At 39.3% G+C, this 19,680-nt stretch overlaps 1 protein-coding gene across 1 annotated transcript in view; it reads left to right on the top strand.

Annotated features, from left to right (window-relative positions):
* Positions 1–18,862, top strand: part of VWA8 (von Willebrand factor A domain containing 8) — a 196,396-nt gene extending 177,534 nt beyond the window's left edge. The window contains exons 41-45 of the mRNA XM_074815604.1: positions 2,256–2,381; positions 4,203–4,361; positions 13,233–13,331; positions 14,533–14,771; positions 16,914–18,862. Of these exons, the coding sequence (XP_074671705.1) occupies positions 2,256–2,381; positions 4,203–4,361; positions 13,233–13,331; positions 14,533–14,771; positions 16,914–17,022 (732 nt within the window). The 3' untranslated portion in view covers positions 17,023–18,862. The remainder of the gene's footprint in view (positions 1–2,255; positions 2,382–4,202; positions 4,362–13,232; positions 13,332–14,532; positions 14,772–16,913) is intronic.
* The last annotated feature ends 818 nt before the right edge of the window (positions 18,863–19,680 follow it).

The following is a 19,680-nucleotide window of genomic DNA, read 5'->3' as shown; positions in this document are numbered from 1 at the left end:
TGTCAGCATTCTTTCCTATTTTAGGAGAGAATGTCAACTCTGTGTTCCTCCAATAAAATTTCAGCTCAAATACTATCTTTTGTTGCATAAGCTTCAAAAGGTATTAAACGTTTTTTAGCTATGCCCATAGTTAAAAGCAATTTTCTCCTCCCACTGCTGTTCCTTGAACAGCAAATAGCCACAAAGATAAAGCATTGTCTATGAAAACAGTGGTGAAACTAATTGAGAATTTGCTCAATGAAGCTGAAACTTTATAATCTTCTGTTGTTTGTGCCTCCTGCCTACTGAAAGGAAGCAAGTGACAAAAATTTGACAAAACAACAGCCGTAAGGAAGCAGTAAGGATCTACCTCTGTTCCAGTACTTATAGTGGCTAACATGACTAGGCACAAAGTCATCTCATCTGCATCATCCTGGAAGGTGCATGATCCATTTTAGACAGGTTCTGCTCACTCAGCAGCACACTGTCTTCAGGAGTATTTTTTTAATGGTTAGTTGGAGTGTTGTTGAAATTTGCCGTGGGTATCCTACTGTGTTTTTCACAGCAGGAAAACTCCTACAGTGTGATATTTTGGTGGATCATGTAGAGGTCACCTGGAATTTGCAGGTACCTTTTTGTGATGTTACACAACTCTTCGGACAACAAAGGAATCGATGATCCTATGGAAGAAGGGACTTAATTTCATCCCAAGAATATTTAATGGTAGTAGAAACTCCTAGTTGGTGGTACAGACAAACTCATGGATGCCCCACTGCCAAAGTGGGTTAAAGCTAGATTGACTGTAGCACCATGAATATGTATCAGAGGGCACAACTGACGGAATTCACAACCTAAGAAATCTTTTCCCCTTTCCCCTTCTGTGGTTTACTAAAAGGCTGAGGTTTCCTTGTATTGGCATTGTTTTGCCTCCCATCAGGAAGCATCTGTAAAGTTTTTGACACTGTGTTTGCCACAGCTTTGTAAATTCTGTACTGTGGCTTTGTATTCTTTGTGCCCACTTATTTTCATAGGTAAGTAGTCCATTAGTCTTGAGTAACTATAGGCAATAGACAGTAGTGCAAAACTCCTTCTTCTATACACAGCAAAAAGAAAAACTCATAAATTTTGACCAAAACAAAATCAAAGATTCTCTGAGGCTTAAGAAGCCATCATCTGACGTCTCGGAGTGTACAAAATTATAACGATTTGTTCTCTCAGATCCCAGGCCTGCAGTTTACTGGGGTTTTGTAATGTAACACTTCCTGCTCATCAGAGAGCAACTGATTTTTATTCCTGAGAACCAATGTTGAAGGCAGTTTATGTCCTGATGGGTATTTGATTTGCCTTCAGCTGCTGACCAGCAGTTTGCTGAGAGTACAAATGCATTATACATATACAAATTTAAAATCTTCTTTCCTTGCTGGACTTATTACTGGGATGAGCCACCTCAGCCTGAAGATTTAAGCAGAAATGAAATAAACTATGAAACCCATATGTGCAGACTTTGCTGTCTTTAGATGAATCTTACATATTATGAACCATGATGAAGCTATCCATTGAAAACATTCTTAAATATATTGTTTATAATATTAAAACACTTGAGTCTTCATTCTTAAGTGCTTTCTTCTGTGTACAGGAGTTCCATATTTGAGTTCCTGGATTGTATTGCATGTTCATCAAGCCAGACTGTAGACAACCAATGTTCTTTTAAAGGAAATAAAAGAAACGTTCAGTGGACTGTCTCATGAGTATCACAATTTTCAAGGTTTTTATTTTAAAACATAAATATAGTCTGTTATGAATATTACTTTAAAAGATACCATTTACCATTACCTAAGGTGAATACTGCTTGGTTTTACCTTTAAGTCACACGATGTTTTTTTCTTGCACTGCTTGAATGGATAACACGTAACAAATGTTCAGTTATGCATGTCCTTCTGGTTGTATGTATTTCTGCAGAGGCTTGTTACACAGATTTCCAGCATATTTGCAAGAAAAAAGGTTAACGTTTCTGCAGTCCACAGTTAAACTGCCATATATGAAACAACTTAAAAAAGACAGAATTACAGAGGGAACATATTCTTTGTCAGTGTTAATTTTTCCTTCAGAGAAAAAGAGCAGGATAGCTATGAAAATGTATTTGGATTTCTTTGACTTATGTCAAAACTATCACATCATTGCAAAGAAAATTCATGCATATGTCATTTCAGTAGGTCTTAAATTGTCTAGCATACACTTGCATTACTGAGGGAATTAAGGCATCTTTTCTGTTGTAGGCCAAGGGTAAGGAAAGACAATGGCTGAGACACCAAGCTGTTGGAGAGCTAGATGATGCCAAAATCATTGATGGGCTGACAGGAGAAAAAGCCATATATAAACGACGGGGAGAACTTGAGCCACAAGTAAGTATCCAAGAATTAGCAGGGAAAAGTAGGGAAGAGCTTATCCAGTCAGCTGATTTCATGCTGGCTGCACTATATGTGTGTTTGGAGTTTGAGTAAGTTACAGAGATGAGAAACTCTTAAGAATCTTCTCTGGCTCTTGAAGTCCCTGAGACAGAGGAAACCACAAGGTGGAAAATTTGCTTCACCTGTTCTTATAGTCTTCCACATGTATTTGCTGTTGGCCACCCTCAGAGGGAGGATGCTGATCCAGGCAGTGCTATGTTTTTAAGTTCATATTTTATATTTTAATGAGATGAATGCAATTAGCAGAAAAGTTTGTTTGTCTAAGAAAAAGGAAAATATTTTCTCACTAATTTAATTTTTGTTAATAAATACCTTGATGTCCTAGGAAGTTTAAAAAACCAAGTGTTTTACAAATGTCCTCTCCTTCTGTGATATGCAAAGAATTTCAGCTTTCACAAATATTTGGATTTACAAGAAGAAAAATGATAATGGGAAAAAAGTGTGAGGAAAAGCTATTGACATACAATAAAATTGTCTGCCCTATGACTCAGTTCAGCCATTTCTTAGAAGACATTATGGTTAGGCTTATGTGAGTCAGCAACAGAGAAACCACTTGAATCAGACCAACAAAACCTGGCCAAAACTGGTGGGGCTGGTCCATAATATTAACAGTATTACTTAATGACAGATTGCAATTTTTGACTACACTAAGAACTTTTTTTAAATAGCTGAATACAACATCTTTTTGCATGTCAGCTACCCACATCTGATGAATCCCTGATATTATTTTTTATGCTACTTGGTCCTGATGTCTGTTGCTTTGAACAGTTTCTGGAACCTGGTACTGTTTGTGTGAAAGATCAATAAGGGAAAAGTGATTAGATCTTCATTTCTCATTTTTTTCAAAATGTGTTTACTCAATGTATCAGTTTTAAGGCTTTGTAAAAATAGCTCTGTTAGGAAAAAAAAAAGGACACCTTTAAGATTTGAATAAAAAAGTAAATGTAGGATTTAATGGGCACTCTCTCTCCCTTTGTTTTGGAGAGAACAGGGATGCCACAGTCTATTAAGAAATAATTAAAAGAATAAAGCACACAAATGCTTGCAACCCTTTACAGGTAAAAGAAACATTTTAGTTTTTTGTCTTTAATGTGACTGTTTTTTTGGCAGATGATCTTTAGTAGCCATATACCTGAGTCCAGACTCATCTCATTGCACAGTAAATAAAACACCTCCACTGAATGTACTGTGCCAAAAATTGTTAAAACAGATGGAGATTGTTTTCAGGAAAAAATAATCGTTTCAGCATCAGAATGAAGAAGAAACTAGTAGTTAATCAGAACAAGACTTCAAACATTTTTGGAATGTTATTAACCCCAGCAGACAAGTTTTTACAGTCTTATATGGGTCTCTGTTAGTACTGTAAGCCAAGGAAAAGCATATCCATTATGAGCCTTGGCAGAAAGATCAAATTTGAGAGTCTTTTTAGTGAAATAAAATGTTAAGAATCAAAACTGAGACAGAAAAAGCATTTTCCTGACAAGCATGTGTGGAATTTTTTGAGGTATTTTGTTTCCAGTCATTGAAGGTGAGGGGAGAGAATGAACTGAGGTATCTGCCAAGTAACTGGTTTGAAACAGTTAGAAAAAAGGTTAAAATGTTTTTGTTCTTTTTCTAAAACATAATCAGTGTTTGCTGCATAAAAGTTTCTTGCTTCGCAAAGTGCGTTGGGTTCTCTTTCTGAAATGTTTTATCATTACTGATGTTTAGCTTTCCCAGTTACATTGGATTTTTTCTGCTATGTTTCCCTGTCAGCCTGGGAGCCCCCAGCAGAAACCTAAACGCTTGCGCCTGGTGGTGGATGTTTCCGGTAGCATGTACCGCTTTAATGGGGTGGATGGACGACTGGAACGCTCCATGGAGGCTGTCTGCATGGTCATGGAAGCTTTCGAGAATTATGAGCACAAATTCAAGGTAATTACAGCTGGGCTGGGAGCTCTGTGGTTATTGTACAGGCTGTGTGGAGCAGTGGAAAAAGTGGTTCAGCAGTCAGTCTAGCCAAAGAACATTATTCATTCCCACAAGGAAATAAAGACGTTAATCTATTTCTAGCAACCTGAAAAATAATGCTAGTGAATAGATAAGAAACATTACATGCTTCAGCAGGGGAGAATTCAATCTAAGACTTTTAAGACTTTGATTTAGTGAAATTTGCTGCCTTTTTCTGTATTTATCTGTTTGTTTCTTTCTTTGAGCAGAAACGGTTAAGCCTACAGAACACAAGTAAATATGAGCTTCAGGACATGCAAAGATGCCCTGCCTTTCCATCTGCCCAGAGTACAGACAGTAGTACTTTGTCATGGGAAAAGACCAAACTTCTCTGTCCCTTACTTGTGTTCTCTTCCAGTTACCTGAAAGCAAGAAAATAGTTTCCTGTACTGAAAGGTATTAGGTTCCAAATGTTATTTCATGGTAGCCCGCAAAAGAAATGTAAATAAATTTTATACCCTTTTTTGTCTCAGTAAGCCTAAACAAGACCTTAAAAAAGACAGGAATGGCCAGTATCAAGTTAATTCTTGACAGACTCAGTGTTTAATGGAAGAATAAAGAGGTCTGATGCTTTTGCTGAAGAGCATCTCAAACATAAGACTTAAAATACATCTGAACAAATTGTAAAATCTCCTAAACAAAATTAGTAGAAAAGTTAGTCCAGATCAATTCAGCCAGGTCTACTTCACGTTGTTCCTCTGACAGCATAATCCTACAGGTTTCTGTTCTGTAGAATCTCCTGTACAAAAACAGGCCATACAGAGGCACGCACTTCTAGAATGTCTTCTAAAGTGCAATCATGCAAACTTCCATTTGTCAGGGAAAAGGCTGTAAAAGGGAGACAGGCATTATGTTTTTAGCCTACTTTCCTAAGGAAATGAGGCGTCCACTACCATACTCTCTGACAGTAATGCTTTCTCCCCCTTAAACATGCTTAAACAGAGCATGTTGCACAGTTTCAAACAAACTTGAAATCATGGTTTTGTTCCCAAAGACACTAAATTCCTTCAAATGTCATGATAATAGGCCAGGTAGAGTAATGCTCTGTATTCCTGTTGGAGAAAACTGCGGTAACTCTGACCTTAGACCTTAGCCCAGAGAAGCCATGTGGGAACTCAACTATAATTAAGAAGATCATGGGAAACAAGGAGTTTATTGGTTCAGCTACTCATGTATCTCCTGCTTACTGATAATAGAAAAGTTAAGGACAAGTATTAAAAGGGGCAGTGTAATTATACAACACAATTTGTGTAGCTTGGTAAATCAGGCATAGCTGAGCAACACGCATATTAGTATGGCCAAATGCAGGATCTTCCACAAAGGAAGGTGACATAGAAGTAGTGGACACAAGGATAAATATGATATATTGGGGTATAGTCAACATGACTTTTGTAAAGAGAAGTAATGCATTCTGAAGAATCTCTGTGTATGTGACAAGCAAGGTTGGTTGATAGTATCCTTAGCCAAAAGCATTTGACAAAGTCCCTCGCCAGAGGCTCATGGAGAAATTATACTATTTGGGGATAAAAGGGAAAGTCTTCAGATAAATGAACTACTGCTAAAATTATAGAAAACAGACTAAGTCATTTTTTAGAGTGAAGAAGTGAAGAAAGGTCACTGGTGGAACTGTGTCGGGATTTGTGCCAGAGCCCATGTTGTTATGTTTTTCTGCATATTCGTAAGTGATCTGTAAAAGGGGGTGGATAATGAGGTGCCTAAAGTTGTTAGTTGTATTAAGTTATTTGGGAAAACAAAAAGAAAATCCAGGTGCAAGAAGTCGGAGAAGGACCTGGCCACGAATGGTGACTGGGAAATAAAATGGCAGATGGTGTTCAGTGCTATTAAATGTAAAGTGCTGCAGATGGAATAAAACAATTCTGATTTTAAATACACAGTGAGAAAGTCTCAGCTATCTGTTAGTGCTTAGTCTCAGCTATACATTAGTGCTTAACAAAGTCTTGTAATTATGGTGTATGGTTCTTTTAACACTCAGTGTCCACCAGCTGTAAAAAAAGAGCTAATTAAATGTTAGAAACTATTAGCAGAAGAACAGACAACAAAGCAGAAAGCATCAGAATGTCACTGTAAACATCCATAGTGCATTCACATCAGGATTAATGTGTGCAACTTTGGACCCCATCTCATGAAAGTTCTTGTAGAGCTGAATAAGAGAAGGTGACAAAGATTACAAAGGGTATGGAAGTGTCCCCGTACAAGAAATGTCTTAAGTAGGCAAGAACTGCTCAGTTTAGAGGAGGTAAAAAATCAAGGAGCTGATAAAATCTTGAGTAAAATGGAAATGGTGACCAGGGCAGTTGTTCATTCTGTACTACTACAGCTATTCTGCTCTCTTATGAACGTGAATTATTTTACATTTACGCAACAGAGGACAGTGGCTTAGAAGGTGGTGACACTGAAAAAAGTTGTAGCATAGGGGTAGTTAACCAGCTGTCCTTATTTCCAGTGCAGCTCTATAGCTGAGAACCCAGACATGACCCTCAGGTGCATGGTAAAGGAATAACGTGTAGAGTAGGCAGACAGAAAGCCCACTGTGCAGAATTAGTAAGATCATTAGGAGCTGTCTTCAGTTCTGGGATTTTGAAATTATGTTTCATTAGCTTTCAAATCCCTCTGTGTCTATTACAGATTATATATTCTGCTTGACAGTAGTTGCTATTGACCAGTGTTTTGCCCTGCACGTAGATGAAAGCCCATATTTGGCCAAGCAAAAAGCTTGAAATGCAGTTAGTTCTAACTGTAAATGTGTCTCTCTAACAGCCACTGACCATTTATAAAAACACTTACACAAAAACGGTGTCCAGTTATTAATGTGAATGTTGCCACTCTTTATGATGATAAGACAGGAATAGTAATGTTATCCTTACAATTTTTGAATCAAGAGAGCTTATATATAAGCTCTTAAAAGAACAGTGGTGAAGAAGATGCTGGAAATTTTAGTGACGTGCCAAGGAAAAAATGTTGTCATCAGCTTCTACAGCTGATTGACTTTGATTGTCTCTAGAGTAACTGTCCTCCATTTATAAGGGCTCCATCCACTGGATAGAGAACTTTGGTGAGGGCAGTAACAGCCCCTTGATTCAAGGCTGGCCAGATCCAGCATGAGCTCTGTCAACTTCAGAGCTGCTTTTGCCCAAGGGAAGAAAAGTATTTTTCTTCCTCCACATGTCTCTGTGCTGCCTCATTGGGATTTGATTAATTCAAAGCATACTACCTACAAGATTAGACCAGAGATGACTATAACAGCAAACAGTATGCAGCCTTATGTTTCATTGACCACTGAGGTCATCCCCCAAAATGAGCACAAAAAGAGGCATTTAGTAACTAGTCATGTTTGAACCGTGTTCTTAACATGATCCAATGATTAGGCCAAAGTATCTCTTTTCAACCTACATTACACAGTCCTCTCGTATGAGAAATCTCCCATGCATGTGCTGATGGACTCTGAGTCATTCTTCTGATAAAAATAAATAGCATTTCTGAAATCTCCAGCTTGAAAATACGGATTTTTTTGGTCTATAATCTGGTTTGGCAGTTGCTACACCCGCATGAATGTGATCAATCACCAGAGCTCATGACAGTTCCTCAGTTTCTAACAATTAGGTCTTCAGAGAGTAAGAGCACCAGTGAGTGTTCTAAAATATCACTGATTCCAGTCTATAAAACACTGACACTTTGCAAGATGCTGCTAATTTTTCTCAGGACAAAGCTGAAGTTTTGGTATGTCTGCAAAAATAGAATACATTTCTCATTTCTAAAAGAGGAACTGTTTGAAAAAAAGAGAAAAGAGCACACAACTGTGTAGTTTGCAATGAGAAATCTGCAGTTTATCACTTTTTTCTTTCTATTCCTTATCCTCTTCTTACCTGGTTTTATTAAAACAGAATTTTTTGGCCTTCAGATATGCCTGCTGTTATCTGTCCCTATTGTAGCCCCATCTGCAAGGGTCATAACAACATGTGCTGCAAATTTGAGGGGTTTCTTGTACAACATATGTTGAACCTGGGGGACCATCAGGCTTGTTGAGAAAAGCATTCAAAGGGGATTTACATAGTTAAGCTCCCTTCTGCTAGGTAACTGCAGTACAAACTTTGGAAATCAAATGTTGGCCTTTGCTCAAGATCACTTTTCTGCTGGTGCTTGGTTTAGTTCTTTGCTAAATAAGGTTGTGAATTAATCAGATAGGCTTTTCCTTGGTTGTGAGGTTATCCTACCAGCTGAGCTTTCCCCATGTGTGGTACCGCTTGGTATCACTGATGATACTGATTGTCTGATTGGTCTTTACAGCACTGAAAGCAGGTAGAGAATACTTTCTCCCTGCCTTCTTATACAGAAGAGCTAAGTATTGGGTATGTGACTGTACCAATCAGGTAATGAAGTTGTCCTTCATAAAGTCAGACAAGTGCCAGCAGGTATTTGTCAGCTTTTTATGCTTGCGTAGGACAACCCGCCTGCTTCCATTTCCCATAAGTGCAGGCAGGCACTGAATCATTCCTTGTCAAGGGGGAAATGGGAGGCTCATCCTACAGTCAGGAAATCCATTTAAATTAACAGCCGTGTTTCAAAGCCCTCCTCCAATGTCATCTCATCCACGCTTCCTCATTTTCAGTCTTATCCTAATAATGGAGGTTAAATATGTTCCTACAAATGCCCTTTGACCCCTTTAAATGTGGGGATGCATTACTTATACGTATGTTATAATAAACAAGTTGTTTTGCAGGATTAAAGTTCTTACATCTCTGTACATCTCATTTTAGGTGCCAGTTATTTGAGAATGTACATGCACATTTGTGTGTATGTACAGATGTGAAGCACTGTTAATTCAGGAAAAGAATAAATGTTCCACATGCTTGGCAGAATAGTTTCTTTTAAATAATAAACAAAAGGATTGAAATAAATTCAGAAAAAAAGAACCTTCAGTGTTGTCCAAAGAAGAAGTGAATTTATAAAGATCTAGCCCTCTAGCAGAAGCCTGTCTAATTCACACTGCCTTTTACATTCAGCATGCGTCTTCTTTCAGCTTTGTAAATGCCTTCAGAAATTAAACCTTTTGGCATGGCAGCTGCAGAAGACAAAGTCTTCCATTTTACCCATTTTAGGCAGCAGTAACTATCCATTCAGTGCAAAATATGACAGTAGAATAAGGATAGTTTTAACCTGTAAGGAAAGAAACCAACAAAATGATGCTATTTCAAGAGATGTGTTTACATGTTGTGTACTTGCAGCTCTGAATAGAGCAGTTCTTGTCTCAATGTACCTGAGGCTACTGGAAAATGAGCTGCTGTGTACCACAATAATATATTCATTCAATTAAGCCTGCACTGTAGCAAACATGTATTTTGCTGCTGGATTTGTCCTGAGAGCCTGTGCTTGCAATCTGTTTTGTAAAACAAAAGTCAGTTCTGAGTAAGATCGTATCACAGCTCTTCTCTCACTTGTAACTCCATCCACATAAATTCTCCTAGGAAATTATGAGAAGAATGCATCGGATCCTTGCTCCTCAGAGGCCCTTTTTTGGTGCTCATCTTTAGCTACTGCAAAGGAAGAAAACTGGTTTTGACAAAGCATACATGTTCCTGCATGTGTTGGGGTTCCCAGTCCACCAGGGCTGTGGAGCTGTCTGCACCTTTTCTTTAAAATGAGTGCACCAAGATAACATCGAAACACTAAGGGTTCATTTTACTAGGACACAAATCGGGAGGAGGTAATAATTTACTGAAAGAAAACCTGGGTGACAGACTTAAATCCTCCTTCTTTGTCCTTGCCCTTGCCCTTTCCCTTTGCCCTTGCCCTTCTTCACTCCAGTTTTACTCCTGTCCCAAACTCTGTATTCCTGAATTGCAGTAGACTCCATACATTCCCCTGGGCAAATGTCTCCCTTCTGTCACCTCTAAAGCTTGGCTGTGAGCCTGCTCCCATCCCTCCCTCCCAGGGAGGGTGTCCCAGGCTGCAGTCCTATGTTGACTTAAGTCAATCCAAGTCAGTGCTGCCAACGTTCCTGTCCCCTCCTTTGCTGGGGCACAAGTACTCATCCAACCTCATAGTTTGGGGAGCTAAGCTACCCAAAAGCAATCTCACACTCATTAGGTTTTGGCTACTCCTGGCCCTTGACTTGACTTCCAGGGGGATCAGAGGACCATAAGGACCAGCACACAAAGTCTGGTGACCGCAGCACTTCTCTTTCCACAGAATGGCAGGATCTCACCCTGCTTTTCAGGAGGCCCTACTTGACCCAGAATGCAGCAGCCAGGACAAAACAAACAGCCACTTCCCTCCTGCCTCACCACACTTTTTTTGATCACAAATAGAATAGTAAACTGTCAGCAGAAACAAGAAAACAGATAACATCTGTTAAATGTAAGTGTACATACTCGGGCTCATGCATGGGCACACACGGAGAATAATAAGCAGCTAGCCAAGGAGGGAGCAGACAGGACATGATGTTCCCAGGTGAGCACCTTTACATGCCTGCGATAGTTTGCCCAGGTCATTTCAGCCTAGCCTTGCCCATACCCGGGTTGTATGTTCCCGCCTTTTGCAAGAATGTGGAGCGGTCCCAACTATAGGGTCAACCTCTGGTGTTTCATTTAGGAGCTACAGCAGTTCCCTTTACACAGACTGCCACACTGAGTTTAAACCCATCCTTTTTGAGATGAAATGTTGCTGTATTATTAGTGTGTGCCAAGAACCAAAATTACATTCCTAAAGAGCAAAGTTTGGCCTATTCGCATGAACTCAGTATGGCAGAGCTGATACCAGGACACCCAGTGGGAGAGGTCCATGAAATGCTGAGGAGCTTGTTACGAAGGAATCAGTCTTCTTTTTACACAGGAGAATGACAGCATTTTGCTTTACGTAATTAGATTGTTGATTTAAAAGTGATACCAAATACAAAACTTCTCAGCAAATGATGTGCAGGGTTTCACAATTAAGAGCCTACCCTGAAGATCTGTGGACATCTCTGACATTAAGAACCACTCTGTATATTTTCTGCTCCATTAAACCACTGCTTTATTTAGTTCCTCTGATTTAAATAACCTCTAGTTTTTAAAGCAATATGCATGCACGCTCTCTTTGTGTGCAATTCACATTCTGGATTTACTCCTGTATTAATTCAGAAGTATACTGAATGTAACCTCAACGTTATTATCAAAATTTGTGTATTTTCATTTGCCATGTCTTTTCTCTGGGAAAGATAACAGTTAGAGGAAGACAGAAGCACCAGCTAAATATTCATCAGGAAGGAGAGAGTCTGAAGCATTATTGGTGATAAGAAATAGGTTTTCAAGAGAAAGAATGTGTCAGACTGGAAGCCTTATGTGAGTCTGGGTAGCAAATACTAGAAATGGAAGAGCTGAGGAGAACAGGAATGGAAGAAGCCAACAGAGCAGAAAGAAATGGGATTGTGAGGGGACTAAATTATATAAATATTTTCTAGGGGAAGGAGGTCTGGGTTATATGAGGCTGTCATAAAATGGTCTGACCTTGGGTGAAATAATCTATAGTATGTGGCATGTTTGCTGTTTTGCAGAGAGAGGTGTCCCCTTTAAAATTGTTCCAGCTGCTATAGCTTTCTTTCTCTCTTGATGTATTTCTAAGCAAATTAGTGATATGAAAACAAACAAAAAGAGCTTTGCCAATAAAGAATGCCATTTCTCCAGTCTCCAGGACCCAACTTATACCAAATAAAGAGGTCTTCAATAGGATAGAAAAACTTTGAGGAATAGACCTGCCCTTTACCATATGATTATGTGGGAATTAGGGATGGTGAACCTGGCAGGGACCTCTAGGCGGTACATGAATAAAAGATAACAGAAAGGCAAAATATTGCACAAGGGCTCCCTGTCAACCAAAGACAGATCTGTGCCAGCTAGTCAGGGAGAAACACAGGCATGTTCGTGTTGAGGAATTGCCAGCTCAGGTCTCTCTGGGCTCAGGATCCGTGCACTGTGCTCTATTACTTGGTGTAGACAGCTCTTAAATCCACTTTTGTCTTGCTCATGAATTCTCCCTGGGGTGACTGCCACATCCACAACACAAAGGGCAGGTCAGGACCTTGCCATAACTCAGCTTGTCTTGGTTTTCATGTAACAACAATAAAACTCTCACGTAAAACAAAGGCCTTTCCAATATTACATTATTTGTTCAACAAGCTATTTGAACTATTACAGCTCTACATGTCATTTTTGCAGCAACTTTTACAGGAGAATGATGTGCACACCATCTCCTTTGAAAAAGTACACAAACGTCTTCTTGGAATTCACTTCTCTACATACTTTCAGCAATGACTTTGATCTGTTGTGCACAAAAATAAGGAGTGCTGATTTTCAAAAAAGATGGCTTGTAGAACTTTTTTTTCAGAGCAGAATGAGGTCACAAAAAGATCCATCAGACATGGGGACTACTCTCAAACAATGCACTTCTTGTTTGTCAGACTCGAAAGGACAAAAATTGCTACTTTAAAAAAATACACAGACAATGTGAGAGGGCAAGGTCTTGATCTTATGCATCCCTGCTCTGCAATTGGTGGGATGATGTGAAAAACAGACCATGGAAATAAGTAACTGTTCTTTAATTTTATTATTTAGCAATTCTTTCCCATGTTTTCATGTTGGTGAGAAATTGCAAGTAGTTCCCTTAAGCAGCTCATAAACAGATGCAGGGAACAGTATTTGGGTTTTCTTGTTGAAAGCAAATTGCCTTTGATCTGTCTCGTGTCATTGTGACCCAAGGGCCATTCATGACTAACAGATGACCGATGAAGTTTCTTTCTTGCAGTACGATATTGTTGGACATTCAGGAGATGGCTTCGACATCGCCTTGGTTGAGAGTGACAAAGTTCCCAAGAACAATAAGCAAAGATTAGAGATTCTTAAGGTAAATCTTACTGATAAGTGATGGTGGATAATTAAGGATTTTATGACTGCAAAGTTAAAATTATAGGTGGGTCACAGAATGCAAAACATAAGGAGCATAAAATAAAAGAAAGACAAGAAAGCAAAATCTACATATCTGCATAAAATTGAAACAGGACCTTTCAGAGACATGGCAGAAAACAAATTATGCCAAAATAGTAGAAGCTAACTATGCCTTTTTCTGGACTGCTGTGTCATAAATATGTCATGTTGACTACCTGTCAAAGGATATAGGAAGTTCCAAGCATTATACAGTGATATAGATAGCTCTACCTAAATCATGTGGTGATATTATTAGTGCAAAAGTGACTAATATAAACTGTAGAGGGATCCCAGGTCAGTGATTTAACCTGGTATCTTCAAGAAGTTATGAGTAACAGTGGGAAAATGTGCCAATGCTAGATTGAAAACATGTTAAATCACAATTGCAAAGTGAGTGTATTCACCAAGATTTTACTGTAACAGGATGAAGAAATATTGAGTATATTCAGGATTTACCTGGTTGACAGCTTAATAGGTTAGAACTGTGTATTTGAGCTTCCTTCAAAAAGTATTTTTAAAAGATCGGCAGTTACTTGGGTTAGAAGGACTGGATTTTCTAATGTCTGAAAATCCTTGCCTTCTGCATAGGAAACATCTTCATCAATGAAAACAGTGTATTTATTTCATAAAAGCTTGACAAAATGTTTCAACATTTTTAAACCTTGCTGCCAGTGTCAGGAGTCAGATATTTGATAATAACTGTGACACTACTAGGGTTTGGAAGTCTAGTGCAAATTATAAACAGGTTTGGAAGTCTAGTGCAAATTATAAACAGGCAGGAGCTGGTCACAGTATTAGGAAACTAAACCCTGTTGTTTTCCTTAAATACATAGGAATGTAGCTACTCAAACTGCAGCTGATCAAAGTATTTCAAGGCACAGTCTAATTACGTCCATGTGTGGGTTTTGACTGTTTGACCCACTGCGTTTTTAAGAAGTGATGCCTGCCTTAAAATAAGACATATTGTGTACAAAAAGCTGTATGTGGAGCACTGTCCACATTTCTGAAGCATACTCTAATATAGCATAACTGAATATTTACTTCCTCCTGTGCCAGCTGAAATTAATGTTTATTCCTAAAGTCATCTCACATATTTCCACTTGGTTATGCTTTGCACGTAGATCATGCATGCCCATGCTCAGTTCTGCATGAGTGGAGATCATACCTTGGAAGGGACAGAACATGCCATTCGTGAAATCACCAAGGAAGAGGCTGATGAGTATTTTGTTATCGTCTTGAGTGATGCAAATCTCGAGCGATACGGTATTCAGCCATCAAGGTTTGCCCAGATCTTGACCACCAATGCTCAAGTCAATGCTTTTGCCATATTTATAGGATCCTTAGGAGACCAGGCAGATAGGTAAGTATATTTTTTTTATGCCTAATATAACTTTCTTTGTTTCCATTTATCATAAATCTAAACTATGCTTTTATTCCAGTGAAGTTAGGTATAGTTGCCCATGCTGCTATTTTGCACTAAGGTTTTGATCATAAAATCATAGAATCATTTGGGTTGGAAGAGATGTTTAAAGATCACACAGTCAAACCCCCCTGCCATGGGCAGGGACATCTTTCACTAGATCTGGTTGCTCAAAGCCCCGTCCAACCTGGCCCTGAACACTTCCGATGATGGGACATCCACAACTTCTATGAGCAACCTGTGCCAGTGTCTCACCACCATCATCATAAAAAATTTCTTCCTTATGTCCAATTGAAATCTACCCTCTTTCTGTTTAAAACTCTTATCCCTTGTCCTGTCACTACAGGCCCTTCTTTTGATGCAGCCCAGGATACAACTGGCTTTCTGGGCTGCAAGTGCACATTGCCAGCTCATGTCCAGCTTTTCATCCATCTCTTTTTTTTTTTTTATATCTACCATCAAAAAGCAGTAGCTTCTGACTTGTGTCATGGAGGAGACTAGTTCATGGGTCCTTGCATACATCCCTTATGGCCTGCTAGCTCAGAGCATTCTGCGCATCTGAAGAGAGCACCTGAAGCCATCCTCCCACTGGAGGATACGTACTGTCCCTATATGTAATATCACTACATAATCATGACAGAGATGTGGTGCCTTTACTGTTGCCCAGTATGTGGTTTGAATGCGTGTGGGCCTAAGAAAAGAGATTAAAGCAAGAGAAGCTGGAGTTTAATGGTCTTCAAAACTGCCAAAAATTTGGCTCAGATACTCCCCTTGTGTTAGAGACATAAATTCTTTCAAGAGCTGAGCCAATATGCCCTTTTATAGTGCTACTACATAACTTCACTTTAAATTGTTTGAGCACAAGGGAGACGAAGGAAATTCTCTCTCAGGTGTCCCTCGTTTCCACACACACTGAGGACCGACCAGTACATGCAGCAAAAAGCTGGTATAGCCACAAATATCAACAGTGCCTTTTCTGTTTCTGTTCGAGTCTTCAATTAGAGCAGAATGAGAGAAGGCCCAAAGGGAATTGGCTCTTGGTACATAGTTTTAGTCAGGAAAAGCGTTGAAAGATGCAGCTGCACAGCCACCCTTAGTTGTGTCTGCAGGTCTGTACATCAGGGCTGCATTATGGTTGAAAAGAGAATCCATTCTGAAAGATTATAATTACAGAAAGTCCTTTTACTTCTGCTAGGAATTAAAAAAAAAGCACTGACCATATCCTGCTGTGTAAGAGGAGATCTCATAATTGCCTAGTTCACTGGGTATGGAAAATTCACACAATGCTGTCACTGAAATGCATTTCTGTGTACGTGGAAATGCAGAGTTAGACAAAGCCTTCCTGTAACTGCTATGGGGGAAGGAGAAGGGAATTCTCTGTTTGCAGCTTTTTTAAAAACTCACTTTAAAAGTGAGACTTAACTTAGCATTGGAGAAATGGTGTGGAGCATAACCGCCTTTAAAAAGCAGTGAAAAAATAAATTCCAAGACTGCTGACTGGACATGAGGGAGGTGGGGTTTGTAACATGCATCTTGTTTAGCTTTTTTAAAGGAGGTTAAGCTGTGAATAAAAATGTGTCAGGCTAATATTGGCAGAAAAATATCTTTCCATCTAATCTGCTGTGATCTCAAAGAGGAAACACAGAGCACATTTAGAATCACTGAAGGTGTTGAACTGAAAGCTGTGGGTTCATGGTAATCTATTTAGAGTAAGTAAATACCTTCATTTCCAGAGTGAATCTCTAGCTGCCCTCAGAAAAACAGTTGTGGTAATACCTCATGGGGTCACTGATACCTTGATCTCAATGGAGTTTTTGCACGTCAGAAAGAGGACATGCATAGAAATCTCTAGAAACACTCCTGGTTGTCTTGCTGAAAGGACCTCTGTGACTTAGCTGCTCTCAGTGTTTCCTCCCACTGCTGCTTTCCCAAGCCTTTAATTGCATGGCGACAGCAACATGAAGGGCATGGGCTGGGAAGGTATTCAAAAGGGAAAACATCCATTCTTAAGGAACCCTGGCTTGTCGTAGGGCAGATAATTTGTAATGGTAATTGTGTCTTTTCCCTCATTCTGCTCCTTAGGCTGCAGAGGACACTACCAGCAGGTCGGTCTTTTATTGCCATGGATACCAAAGAGATCCCTCAGATTTTGCAGCAGATCTTCACATCTACCATGTTGTCAAGTGCCTAAGCATCACTGATGTCACGGTGCGTGAATTCAAAGAAGAAACCCACTCCTGCTGGAGATGTAAACCCTAAAGCTGAGGATAAACACAGTTATTAATAAAATACATACTGTTCTCTAATCAGCAAAGCAACCCAAATCTGCACAACAGCCGAGCTGTAAAATTTCACTCAAAATCTCTCCACCAATTTAGTGCGTTCAAAGACTTGCAGCGGTGCGGAGATAAATAACAGGATGACAACAGAGCGAATGTTTTTCCAGAGGGCCAAATAAATAAAGGACAGTTTGTGATCATTCCTCTGTCTCCCATGTTGCCAGCACTATGGGATCATCTCACCCTGTTTTATTAAACACGGTTTGCTGGGATTTGATAATATTATGCAAGGCAGAGCCAGGCAATCTGTTTCAGTATTTTGTGTGCATATGTTTGAATGGGTAGTTAACTCCATCTCTAATTTAAACAGGACTGCTCTTGCAGGCAGGAAACCCTTCCTTCCTCTGCTGTTGCTTTCTTGTCCTAACAGGCATCTGGGCTTCACCACTGGATGCTCAAAACAATGGAGCAGTTTGGAAACACTGACTGTCGCGTGTAAACATTCATTATCTGATCAGGCACGGTGCTCAGAGTTGTCAGATCTAGAGAAAGTGGCTGTTAAGATGGAAAACAAAACAAAAATAGATTCTTTCAGTTCTGCCTGTGAAAAGTAAGGGGAAGGGGTCAAAATGGTCTTAAAAGCCCAACAGCCAGCATTTCTAAGGAGGGAACTACTGCTGTGTCTCCTTTGCATGACCGATGATGCTGTCCTGCTGCACTGTTGCCCAGAATCCCTGGGATGGTCTCAGTACGTGGAGGTGCCTTTTCGGTCAAGAGACAAAAAAGTTATTAACACTTTGCTAGAGCTCCTTCATGATCTGTTTTGCTTGGGTCTCTTGAAAATGAAACTGGATGAGAGATCTAAGCATGAGAAAATAAGTTCTTTATTATAAAGGAAAAGGGAAAAAATCTATATTAATTTTACCAAGATATCTGTGTTGGGGTATATTTAATATCCAGGATAGTTATAAAGACTTACTTTATCATTCAATCGTCTGGTGTTTGACTCGTCCCATGAGGTGATAATTCCTCTTTATCTGCTGAAGAATAGATACCTTGTAGTGCATCAAGAACTCTGGAATACTTACGAATTAAATGTATGTTTTAATTAAGCTGGGGCAGGGGGTGTACATCATCACCAATACTCTGCCGGTATTAATTTGAGGGTAACTGAATGAAAAAAGTCAAGGGAGAGTACTTATAGAAATCTGAAGGAGGAATTTAAGTAGTTCACTTCTAATATTTCTCTTAATCCCACAGTTGCTCAAACCGCACTGCAAGCAGTAGATTTGGAGGGGAGGAGGTGAATTAATTTGATCTTGTTAAATACAGCTGTTGGTGTTTTAAAGGGTCCAGTTTCTGGTGGTCATTCTCTACTCCAGCAGTCCTGCAGCAGAAGTCTTTACCAGAGCATCAAAATGTCCCATCTTTAGGATGTGTTTCAAAGCCTGGCCAGCTTTGAAACTCTTTATGGCAAGAGAGGACGGAAGATGTTTTTCAAAGACTTGTTAGTATTGTTATGATAACTATGTATGTGAAAACAAAGAGGTTGAAGATGCAATTCCTGTTTGGAGAGAAGGGGATTGGGAGGAGAAGGTTGAGAAGGTTATCCCTGGCTGGGACAAATGCATGTACACCCACATAAACACAGACGCAGCTACTAAGGGGAAATATGCTTCAAAATATAAATATCTTGGTCCTGTAAACATATGATGAGATACTAAATGGAATAAAGAATTGGCATATTAGTAAGTCTGTTAGTAAATGTGTTTTTACATGGAAATTCCGTCACCACCTCTGCTTTTATTGACAGAAGTCCTTTAGAAAAGAAGCATTTTATTACAGTTAATTAGCAAATATACTGTTTACTGTCTAGATTACTTGAGTGGATAAACTTTCTCACCTCAGATTTACATGCAGTATAATACTGTTATCTTTATTGTAAAAAAAATAGAGCTATTTAAGGGAAACTGAGGTAAATCCAATTTTAAATCTTTTGATTATCCCTGTAAATTGTATTTCATGTCATGCTATTTAGTTACCTTTCTGTAGTGCTTGGTTTAATTCTTTGTTTCAGGAGATGTCTGTTGTGTTTCAGTTCACATTTCATGGGCCCACAGGCTATGACCATGTCCGGGGCCAGGCCCAGTCGGGAGGGTGGCTGGGAAAGGGTGGAAGCAGTTCCTGGTAGATTTTTGAGAGAAAGGGAGAAGAAATGAATGAAAGTATGGGTTTTTTTCAGTTCAGAAGGAGGGGGCGGTTGGGTTTTGCTTTTAACAACACTTCATTGCAAAGCATATTTGACCCGACAGCGTCTCTCTAAATTGTAACAATTCAGGGCAAAATTTTCCCCAGGCCATGCATCTCTCACCTGCTTTAATACCCATTGCTACGCCAGGGAAATCAAAGCAGCAGCTGTGCTTTTCCCTGTCTCACAAGGACGACAGTGTTTTTTCACTGCTCAGAAATTTAGCAAAAACACTTCTTTCATGTCCCTGGGACTTGCAGAGCTTCTTAATATGCATTTATTTTTAATTAGTAAAATGCTTAAGAGTAATGTGGCTTTGTTT

Source organism: Strix aluco, chromosome 2 (assembly GCF_031877795.1).
Source record: "Strix aluco isolate bStrAlu1 chromosome 2, bStrAlu1.hap1, whole genome shotgun sequence".
NCBI lineage: Eukaryota > Metazoa > Chordata > Aves > Strigiformes > Strigidae > Strix > Strix aluco.
This window is presented reverse-complemented; position numbering and strand designations above follow the sequence as displayed.